The sequence below is a fragment of the Helicoverpa armigera genome, chromosome 3 (genome assembly GCF_030705265.1).
Source record: "Helicoverpa armigera isolate CAAS_96S chromosome 3, ASM3070526v1, whole genome shotgun sequence".
NCBI classification, from domain to species: domain Eukaryota; kingdom Metazoa; phylum Arthropoda; class Insecta; order Lepidoptera; family Noctuidae; genus Helicoverpa; species Helicoverpa armigera.
The window spans coordinates 13,805,262-13,817,532 of NC_087122.1; the positions used below are offsets into that span (position 1 = coordinate 13,805,262).

At 36.5% G+C, this 12,271-nt stretch overlaps 1 protein-coding gene across 7 annotated transcripts in view; it reads right to left on the minus strand.

The window, feature by feature from the left end:
- LOC126053653 (cell adhesion molecule Dscam1) overlaps nt 1–12,271 on the minus strand; it is a 136,538-nt gene that overhangs the window by 37,067 nt on the left and 87,200 nt on the right. For all 7 annotated transcript variants that reach the window (XR_010278192.1, XR_010278194.1, XR_010278193.1 and 4 more), the window contains exons 5-7: nt 10,392–10,550; nt 9,393–9,542; nt 8,538–8,658 (exon numbers count right to left, since the gene is read on the minus strand). Coding sequence is in view for 4 of the 7 variants with exons in the window: in XM_064043743.1 (XP_063899813.1) it covers nt 8,538–8,658; nt 9,393–9,542; nt 10,392–10,550 (430 nt within the window). In the remaining 3 variants the exon portion in view is untranslated. The remainder of the gene's footprint in view (nt 1–8,537; nt 8,659–9,392; nt 9,543–10,391; nt 10,551–12,271) is intronic.

The window sequence follows — 12,271 nt, forward strand, 5'->3', positions numbered from 1 at the left end:
ATTTTATCTTTATAAAGTAAAAGATACTATCGCAAAGATATAATGGAGCCGCCTAATTATTTAATACGGCTGCCACCTTTGTTCGGTAATTAAAACATAACCGAAGGGCTTTCCAATAAAATTATATTGCTCGCACGAGCGTGTAATTACTTAGAAAATAACTTCCTACGTGATAAAGATATTTTGTTAATATAAGAAATGATTTTGTGATCATGCGCAAAAACGGTAAGCATAACCAATTTTGACAACATTCAAGTGAGGAATGTTCTAATAAAGGAAGACTTAGCATCTCAAGCGAAATACATATTACAATTTATGTAGATACAATCAAAAGTAACATAATTTTGACCGAAAATAAACAGCAGTCACCCAGTAAAAGATCTTTTCTTAAGTACAGATCCAAGACTGCATTATGACACTCATAAATTTACGATAGGATATTATGAGAGATCCAAATTGCTTTGCCAGCTCTCCGCTTGGGGGGATGTAGGTCAGCAGTCTCACTTAATTATCATACTGTTAAATGATGCATTTCTTAGAGCAGCTACTAGCAGCAGAAAAATTAAGTGGCTGTGCCTTTGGTGCATAATAGGTTACTGAAATCAGTTTGTATAGTCAATCAACCGAATAAGTAGACTTCATCAAACAGCTTAATTATGACTCTAAATTGCATTTGCAGTAAGATTTTCGAAAAAGTGGGGCAAACTACATAGTTTGAGATTTCTTATTCATCACGTCAACACGTCTTCAACACAAAGTGGAACAAAATTTAATTGAACTATGAAAATGTTCGAAACATCAATAAAACCGCATAAAAACTTCACACACTAATAACTCGTATGTTTCCGAACCCGCAGGTTAAAACTTAGAAGGGCTTGGGTTAACGAGAGCCCTCGTAAAGCTATACGTTAACTACATCCCCGGCGTTGCCTGTTTACCCACTGTAATTGGCTGCAAAACTTGAAGACCATGCAAATTGAAGGGCTCAGGCATACTGTTGTGTGTTTGTTTTACAGTAGATACACTAGCTTATGTTATACTGATTTACTATTTAGTATTGTGAATGTTCTACTGGTGCATGGTAAAAGATGAACGGCATATAGGAATTTTAGCTAGAACTTGAAATGAGAATTAAAACTGAAACTATAGCCTAACTGTAGGATTCCATAGAAAATCGCACTATTGCCGCATGTATCATTCTTTTAGTTCACGATTTTTCAGAATTCTAAAATTATTTTCGTAACTGATATTATCTATAGCCAGAAATGGGATTGCATCTCCATGTTCTATTGATTTAGTTACGCAGAAAATCTGCCGAAAACAACAATTTAGGCTGTTGGCTGTTGCGAAAAGGAGCTTTCGTTACGAGTGTGAGTTTTCTTGTACAATGTACATAGGTCTCGAAATATGTACAAATAGGTATGTTCGAACAATGTCCCAATAATCTCGGCGAACTGTATTGTCAACTAAATCTGGGTAGATCCCCAGTTGTGCTGAAGCTCTTGGCATCTGTTTATAAAGTTCTGTAATTGCCCGAGCCGGGAGTCGACCCCGCTAATTGAAGGGGTACAGTTGTGATACAATGATAGTTGTGATTGTCTTTGATATGCAGTATTCTGGTTATCTGGGTCTGTATTGTTTGTAATGATGTGGATCTTGGATTTGCTGTGTAGAGTTTTGTATCGTGTCTCTCAACACTATGCTAATTAATTATTATAAAGAGGAAAGATTTTTTGTGGGTGAAATTTCTTTCACAGATAAGAAGCTATATTCAGATTCACGGATAATATTATAGGCTATAGGTATTTTATCTTAGTATACTGCAAGAAGTTTAACCGGGATATGGGAGAAACCATAGATATACCTGTCATGTAGTTTGTATCATGTAAAGTTAGTAATATAATTTCAGAAAATTGAAGACTACACCTAAATGATTTATAACCTTCAAAGGATACGGTTTAATCTAGATTAAATTATAGTATTTCTATAATAGCTAAAGTTCACCTATTAGGTATACAATGAAGGACTTTGATGTGAGACAGAATTCCACGTATTCACTAACTAGTATTCAGTATGTAGGTAATTTGAGCAACTACTTCAATCGAGACTAGGCTTATCGGATCATAATACTGCTTAGTTTAGCCAGTCTAGTAAGCATTTATATTCACGTAGTAGGTATCTACAGTCATAATGTGTATATATTAGAGAGATTAATTCGCCTATATTAAAACCTATTATATATTTTGTGCCAACATTACTTACAGGACAAGTTTGTTGACATAATTAAACGATTTTCCCTTCTTATGAACGTTAGACATTTGAATATTCTTACTCCTGTCACTCAATTATTCATTCACAAACCATGAGAATTAGCAAATGCGATAATGAGTTACCCATCGAGGAAACTTTTGGGTATCCTTAATTTAATTCAACGTGTAGGCTTTGTCTGTTTCTACGTAGGTAATGTAATATATTATTTACGTGCTATTGGTATGGTGTACTTATACTTAGGGAACTGGAGAATATGTTTTTGAAATAGTCGAACAATAACCTAAGAAAAAAAAATGGCTGGTGCTAATTAATTGTTTTTACTTAATTGCTGATGAAGTGTTTTAAAAGGTTTCCAAAGTTTTCGAGATTAAGAAAAATCAATGAAGATTAAAGACGATTAGTTCCAAGAAGTGTTAAAAAACTGGAGAGAGAGATTTTTATCTTAACTTAAACTTGTAGCAGAGAATTCTTTCGCCCTTTTTCACAATGAATTTATAATACCTCACAAAATAATGGAAAAGTTCTCGCATTTTCAAACTTGTGATTAATAGGCGTGATCGTTCTTTGCTTGAAACATAATGTCTGTTTTGAAATATACGTGTGCAATTATTTATCTCTTCATTGTTAGGTAAAATGTTATGAGGTGCTGAATACTACCTATACGTATAGTAAAAAGATTTACACATATCTGCCATTTATTTGATAGATCATTCGATAAGCTGACAGGCGTAACAGATTGGACCACAAACTAAATTAAGACTTATCACCTCTTTTAGTATGACTTTTAAATAAATTAACTGAAACGCACTTTCGACTTACACTTCCAAGGATCAGATGAAAATTGCGTCATGGTAGGTTAGTTTATAGTACAAAATATTCTAGCCAGTCCAAAAAGAGACAATAGAACGTCCAAATATATTATTATCAGTAGGTTGTTGGTGTAGATAAAGCTGCCAAGCGCGGTAATACCCGCTGTATGAGCGTTGTATATAGCTCCCCTGGGGTAGGCCTGTGTATCCATGCTGTTTGCCGTGACGTCATTATGTAGACATACTCATAGTACAAACACTAGCTTATAATGTGAAATGTTCACGTGAATTATGACCATTTAATTATGGATATGTTTTACCTTCGTTTATGAATTTAGGCATCTCTTTTCTGGTTTTAACTGAAAGACTATTATACTAATTTGGTATTACTTTAGGATTGTTTCGGATATAATGATCTGGTAATTTTATCATAGATGAAGTTATTTGAGTACAGGATAAGTTCCCTCAAAAACGTATTAATTTACCAGTGTTATATTAAAGTTTTCTTTGTAGATTTATATACCAGGAACGGTCTATATTCTGTTCGTGTCAATAGCTTTCCCACGGGACTAAACATAACTAGCGTGATGTGGGTTTACCTAGTAACGACCTTTTTCTCACATTTTGGGAGAATCAGGCGTCATAGTAACGTTATATTATTTCAAAGAAACTCTCTATTGCTTAAGGTACATATCATGAAAGGCACCTTTTGATTATGTGTTCGATACACAAGGTATAAGTTAGGTACATGTATAGGGTCATAGAGGTCGCTGTTGTTCTCGGGTTAATGAGGATAGGTACTCAGAGGCACGAGAATGATAAGGAACTCTGTTCTATTTGTAGGGAAGTCCTTGTATGTCAACGCAAGACTAGAAAAAGTAAACTTATAAAAAATAAGAGCACCCTAATTTTTGTACCGTGTTTATAAAAAAACGTAGGTAAGTATTAGTCTACTCTAGCTTAGGGATGTAGGTAATGCCTTGTCAGTCTATTACCATAGCCTTAATAAGGGTGACTAACCCACAGTTGATCCAAGGGACCAGTGTGCTTACCCTTTCAAATGAATAGCACACAAATTGCGGATAAAAAAATAAACATGAGTGTGTAACAACGGGTCCTTAGTCACCATAATTGGGAGCGACGCGATAGGTACACAGACAAGGGTTAAAATCCTCAAAATAAAAAAGTAACACCCTCGTGAAGGGTTCTGCGAGCTTCACACAAAACCCTGCGGGACACGCACGTATATCTGTCACACTTGACACGAGCGCGGCTTACACTGCCGCCGCGACAAATGTACCTACCACACATTATTTACAATTACACACTATGGAATTTGGGATGGACAGTTTGTTTCTAAACACAGATAAAATCAACTGCATTTCTCTTTTGCATGGGAGCATTAAATTAGTTTCTTTTTAGAATGTCATAAGTTGTAGCTATAATCACTTGGCAAAGAGCTTCGCAAGAACCATTTATTGCCACAAGAATAACCCATTTTAAACTGAAACATTTTCCCAAGAGGAGCTACGTAGTGCTCATAAATATATCAAAGCACCAAATAAGACGTGTTTAACACCAAAGTTTAGCTATTATTCGTTTATTTTCGAGCTGGCTCGCTTGTTTTCCTAAAGAAATGATTTATTGCTGACATCCTCGCAAGCCAAGCACGAGTTTCCTGCCAATATTCCGATAAAAATGTTGATAGCCGACTAAAGAGTAATGGAAATAGCCTGTTAGCCGTAATTTAGAAGATCGTAATATTAATCAACTTTATCTAAATGGGGAACAGATAAAACTCATTTTGTGAAGGTACTACAAATGTTCGTGACTGTAAATTATTTTTGATGATGTGTACGTCTGACAAAGAAATAAAAGAAAATGATTTGTTTGCTACTATCACAAAGAATACTGTGTTCGAATATGAGTGGAAAAATATTAAAATGTTTTATATATTTTGCGATGAAATGGAGAGACGGCTCTATTTTTATATTTTATTAAAATATTTTTATATTTCATTAAAATATAAAAACGTTATTTATTACGTTTTTCAGGTAGACGATTTTCTTTTTGTAGTCGTCAGTATAATATTCGTAGAATTGAGTGAACTTTAAGAAGAAGATTTCAATTAAAACGTATTGAAATAACAGTTCATACGAGTAATACGAATAAACAAAGGTGAACTATCTTCATAAATTGGATGCAGCGCTGGGTAGTAAAAAAATACCTCGTGGATCAAACAACGCGTGCTCCTATATCGGAGAAATAAAGAGAGTATTTTCCTATTGAAGTATCGAGCTTCTAACAATAGGTATCTTGTTTTAAATGTTCTTTTTTATATGGGTCAATGTTCCAAACAATACCAATAATGTTTATTTTATCTCAGTTTGTGTAAGATGAAATTGGATGACATCGTGGGCAACTTACTTTGAGAACTTAATCCAGCCACTGTTTTCGTGAAACCTAATAACACTGCCCTGACTTAGCGAGTTTTAGAGTTAACGGGGATCAATGCCCTCGGTTTGGCAAAGGGAGGAATTTTACGCAAATAGCCGCGATGTGGGTGACCGCACTCCTCCCGAACAAAGCGCAGTTAGTTAGGGGTGCAGCCGGGTGCACTTGTCTGCCTCTGATTTAAGTGACTTTGAGCACTAACGCTCGCGCCACATTTTATATTTTTGTTAAAAATATCCGACACTCGTGTTAATTAATGTTTATTTTCAGGCTTCGTTCCAAACGGTGCTTCTTTTCTAATTTATTTTTATTTGAAACGTAATATTTTAAAAGCCAGGCTTTAGGTTAAAACAAATTTAATATGTACGTTTTATCTTTAGCTAGCAAAGTTTTATTGGTAAATAGTTACTACGCCAAATCGTTTTCAATAAATAATTTACTTTTAGATAGGTATGGTTATTTACCAAAATTAATGTAACATAATCGATTTTGTCTGACACTGAAAATATTTCACCTAAATGGTAAAATTGCGTGGGATGAGATTAAGCCAAAGTAAAGTGGTTTTTCATTTTTTGGACAACTGCAGATAAAAACGAATTCTGAATAAATCAAATCTAGAACAAAGAAACTGTCTAGCACAAATGCTAGCAACTACCTATAGTGAAGCTGTCACGTAGTACGCGGGTAATTATGTTTTAGTGGGCGCCAGTTTACGAGTGTTGGGGGCTTGTCGGCCGGTCGCGCTGTCGTACGCACTCCGCGCTTACGACGTCTGGGGCCGGCTTTATGTTTCCAGCGTAGGTTCCTAGTGATGCGCACTTTGTGTGTGTGTGTGTTTTGTTTTTGGAATGAAGTTGAGAATGGGACGCTGGGTTCTGCTGCAAATAAGAAGGTTTTACAAAAAAATATGGATATGTCCAGCATCTTGCGAGTTCCATAATTTGTTATTTTGATAAATATACCTAATACTTTGAAGTGGTACTTAATTAAGTCTTGTATAATGTTTCTGCTAATTACACTAAACTTTCTCCTAGATTAATGGTTATCCATAAAAAATACACTATACTTTAAAATGTAATCAAAAAGAAAATTGTCCCTCAAATAATTAAATTGCACTACGGAACCCTTGCACTGCCTGTAACACGATACTTTGCTGGATTTTTCAAGATAGTGTTTTTTGCTACTTAAAATGTTCTGTTTTGCACGAGGAGGCTTTGTTTGCATATCTGTCGCTGGCTGGGGAATAAACTAGGATGTCAAATGCAGATTATAAAAAACAAGAGACCTTTACCTACAGAGCTGTCAAAGCTTTTTTTACGCGTGACATATTTCGAGCGACAGAAAATCTGCTAGTGCGAAAGCGCTAATGTTGGCTTTAGGTATCAAACGTATTGACATATTTTGGTGCAAATATTTTGAAGTTCTTGATATATTGCAACACTGCTTAACTCATCACATTTTAGGGTCAATACCGAATATTGTAGCTACATCAGCTGACCTATTCTTTGACACATTGTCATCAGCTTAGTATTCACACCATCCATTAACTGTCTCGTTGGTCTAGCTGTCGCAAGTGCGGCTGCTGAGCACGAGGTCTCGGGTTCGATTCCCGAGTCGGGCCGAAATCGCTTTGTGGGTTTTAGAAGACTTTCACAAAGCAGCCCGGGGACTGGAAACTGGTGATTGATACACCCGTGCATCGGAGAGCACGTAAATGTCGGTCCTGCGCCTGATCTCTCTCCGGTCGTGTCGGATTACCGTCCCATCGGGCTATGAGAGTTAAGGAATAGTGAGTGCACCTGTGTCTGCGCAAATGCTCGTGCACTATAATATGTCCTGCGTAGTTGGCTAATCTCCTTACATGAGAACAGCCGCCGTACCCGATAATCGGCTAGGAGGACATCATCATCATCATCATCATTCACACCATCCGTAGCCATAACACAATCCTATGACGTCACAGCCAGTCTTTATTCGAGTTCGTTACACAGTAGTGTGGAACTATTGCCTCGGTATTACCTCATTATTTTTCCCAGTTTTCCTGTAAGCCTGTAGTTATGGGTCCCGCGGGAGCCATCCCTGCCTACATTAGCTGAACCCTGGCCGTCTGCACGGTAACGCAAATGAATAGCTAATATCAGTCTTATTACCCGTCAATGTGGTTAGTTGGACTAGTATATACCTACCTAAGTATATGAATTCTTTAGAACAAAGTACAATATAATTAGTTTGCAATAAAATTAAAGTTAGCATTCTATTTCTTTTTGAACAAGAGGACAGGGCTGCCCTATTTGTGTTAGTTTTGAAGATGGTTATAAGTTAGTTAACACAATTTAAGGCTAGACTAAAGTATTAGACCAAGTATTGCACAGTGTAATAAATCAAAATTAACATTGTAGTGCAAGTCAAAGTCAAATAAAATAATAATAGTTCACCTCTATTTTTCAGCTCAAAGTTATAATGTGATTACGTTTCACAAAATTGTATAAATTATGTTAAATTAAAACTAAAACATATAATTTGAAAATATAGTTAGGCGGTCGTCTGCTTTAGTTATCAAATCTATTTTCTGCTTTATAATGTAGTTGTCCAAATTAAATGAATAATTCATTTTAAAAAACCCACTCGACGCTTTGTACGTTCAAATTGCTTTAATTAATGGCCGAAATTGTAATGAGACATTTCTATAAATTAGTGTTTTGAGATAGAAAATTAATCTACAATTAAGGAAAATTGGAACTGGCAATTCTACCTTTATTCCTGGAATTATAACAAATACAATTATTGGGCTGTATCTTGGACTTTTTGAGGACATTTGAAATATTTCTCCGAAGTCATTTTTTGTCAAAAACTCGTGTAAGTGGTCACCCACATCGGACCGACCGCGCCAAGCATTGCTAAACCTTTTGATCACTCGACCACCACGATGGCCTAATTTCACACTGGAATAAAAAATGCAGAAATGGAGATGTTCATTAGGATAACTAAGACTAAAGTACTCACGTGATAGTAGGCTGAGGGTTAGCATGCACCAGACAAGGGAGGATGACATCCCCTCCCCTCCGTACCGTGGCCTCCCATTGACCGTGAGACACCCCGCGTGGTGCTGATGACACGCTCATGGCTACAAGAGAAGGTACCATGGTAATTTGGCTTAGTATTGAAAATGGAACTCATAATGTATCCGATAGAAAACAAAAGACAAATTCATACGCAAGCTGGAATTATTTATTAAAAAATATGTTACGTATAGGTAAAAAGTGGTATCTGGAATGAGTACTTCATTTTGAATTAAAATACCACCTGTATTTTTTTCTGCTGAAAGGCTGTAAAAGTCAGGTATCATTCTGTACATCAATTTTGATTTTCAGAACGAATTCTACGAAACTGATAGGTTTATTCCAATTTTTATTATTTGTTTTGTAGATACTAGACTTTCCACGAACACTATCCAATTATCGTCTAAAACTCTAAAATGTACTATAGATATATTTCACGAATATTGAAATCAACTGTTGTAGTGGTAATTGCGTGTAGATAACAATCAATATCCATATTGATAAGCCTTATATTATGATAGTTTCACCGATCTCGATACACCAATATTCAAGATTATAGCCGAGCATGTATATTGTACGCTGTTGGGTTAACCAATATGGTTGAGTATCAGTAATATACATTGATATTCTCAAAATGACCAATTTACCAAAAATAGGTATACGTAATCAATTTTCGAGGGACTTCCAAAGTCTTACTTTGGGAAGTCAGTCACAGAATTTTTCAATCACCATAATAATAACTCGTACAAATTCAGTTAAACTAGCTATTTACCTACTTACACATACAAAATATACTTACGAGCAACATCAATATTGACTGGCGTGCTCCTGCGCCTCTCGCCGGTGAGCGAGTCGAGAACCGAACACGAGTACTGCGCTCTGGAGTCCTCTATCCGAACTGACCTGATGATCAGCCGCCAACCCTCGTCTGTTAGGAGGGTGGCACCAGCTGTGAACAACGAAGTTATTTTGTAATAATTGAATCCTGTATCGAGGATAGAGTAACAAGTTGTCCTGTGGGAACTAGTTTTAACCAGGATAAAACCTAGCCCATACCTTCCTCAATTTAAGCTATCTAACGTTGAAATATTTTTTCAAATAAGTAGGTCCGGTAGTTTTTGAGATTAGAGACAAGTAAACATATACACACTCTTCGCCTTTATAATATAAGCTATACCAGATATTTGAGTTCAAATTTTCAAACTGCGTTAGAAAGTGGCAATTAAAAAAGTACGTATACTTAGGTACAAATACGTATGTATTTTGAATAATGGACCTAAAAGGTGCCACAATTACATATTAAAACGTGGAAAGCAGGGATCTTTAACTTCGGCCACGTGACATTAAAACTGAAAGGTCCTCATAAAAAGCGAATCAGACTTAGACGATGTTTTAATGCTTCCCCAGAGAGTTGCTTTCGTTGAATTAAATTCGCTCGGAGAAGTTTTTGGTGGAAATGCTTTATTGTAATGGTTGTGGACAGCGACTTAGTTGGACGTGACTAACTTTAATAAAACGTAAATCCTGCTCTTGTAGAAAATGCACTTCAAAGAACAGTAAACTGGAATCCTCCGATTTCGTATTTGTTGTTGTTTCCTCGTGCACAATAGCAATGAGCATGCAACACGAGATATGTACAAGCTGTACAAGACAGTGTGAATCAGATTCACGTTGTCAACGAAAGCATTAACGTTGTTTTTTCTTCCTTTGCTATCACTAAAGATCCTTAACAACCACTAAAGATTCTGGAGCCTACCTAAGTTTATTATTTAAAGTGACAAGATTATGTATCACTTACCCATATGATCAGAGGAAGGCAGCACCGAGTCGTCCCTGTACCAGGCAGCCACAGACGCATGTTCCCTCAGCGCCGCCGGAGCCACGCACGTGAGGAGTGCCGGCCCTCCCGCCTCGGAGGGAGTGGAGGTCACGTGCACCTGCCACTCTTGCCATACCACTGTGGAAGGTCACATGCTGTTAGTATGACGAAAACGTGACGAAGAGAGTTAAATTAAGCAATGATGAGGTGGTATGCAGAGTAGGGGCAATCAGAAGAACACAGTTATATTAACTAACAAACTGCTGTGAATAAAATTCTAGCATTCCCCAAAAAAGAATAAGTAATGTTTCTCATCTAATCCTAAAGATGAAAGCTCTAACGTAAAAACTCTATAGTCGTTGTCCATATCACTTAAAAAAAATATTGCAAAAACAAACATTGCCTGCTATCTCAAACAAACAGACAAAACAAAAGCAAACAAATAAAACAGCAAAACATCGCCTCAAAATTGTAAAAGTATTAATTTCAAACCAATCAAAGGATCGTTTTATTAACTGCAAAAAACAGTTACTTTGATACCGCCTAATTAACCGTAAAGCTGTGTAACTCAGAGCTCGATGGGGTTGGCACAGAAACAGTTGTAAACGACTACAGGCCTGATTCGCGACGGCGAATAATTTCTGATTTGCTCATAATGTATTCGACACAAATTGCCGACGTTTCTCTAGGACTTTCAGTTCAGGCTCCGATTTGCTTCAATTTAAAGCGAGAGCGCTTTAAACTTATATTATGGGTAAGTGCTAATGTTGCTGTTGTGATTGTTTTGATAAGTTCATTTATTTAGGTAGTCTTACTTAGTTTGTCTTGATTAATCTACCTAGTTGTTTCAAATTAGCATTGTTAGAATGAACTGGTAGATTGCATGCGATGTTAAACAAAAAGCTTGGCAGGAAGAAAATTCACAAGTACATAATTTTCTAAATATTATTACCACACCCAATACGCTTCCTTTTTCAAGTGGAGTGACAAAATAAAAACTCTCTGAATTAGCATTAGCCAGAAGTTTCGAAACTTCTCCTAGCTTGTTATGTTTTTTTCGAAAACTTTTTCTTGCATGCAGTCAAACTCGTGTAGCAGATGCTTTAAAACTTTTGTGTTTCGTCCCCTTTGCTAACAGGATAACTTTTTAAGCGTCGCTCTTGGGAAATCTTCATCTTATTATATACTAAATAGTAGATACCCAAATAAGTGGAGACTCGTGTAAATTCAGAAGGGAATAGCAACATTTGTGACTGGGACGGCCGGACTGGGAGTTTCTCTTATCACTGTTTATACGCAAAATGCGTACATTTTGTACAGTTTTTCTTTTTTGTTCTAGTACAATAGAAGTTTTTGTTGACATCTAGATTTAGTAGTAGTGATAATGAAGTAAACATAGTAGTTTGCAAAATCTAATCTAAGCAGTCATTAGCACGGACCTATTACAGACATTAGCAAAGCAGGTCCACAAATTAAAGTGTGCCTACTTCCATGCACATTATGCATGTTGCAATACATGCATGCTGCAAAGATGCGAGATGCGAGTACTCGGCAGTCAGACGTCTGGGCGTCGTCAGGGCGTCTACACGTTGCATCTTTAATCACGTCTAGTTAGAAGCGGCAAAAGGCTCACTATTTGCTCTCTCGTGTTTCCTTTCTTCTTGGGCGAGAAAAACTGTCGGAACTTTACATTTTTTACTAAGAGAGTCGGAGTTGCAATTAACTAATTGCAGGTTCTTAGAAGTGTGTCAATGTTGCTCGTAATGAGGTCCTAAAGAGAGTTGTTTATTTGAATTGATGTAGGTTGTGGCACTTTGCAAACCTTCGGTCAGTTTAATTTAAAACGTAATATGCCTGTG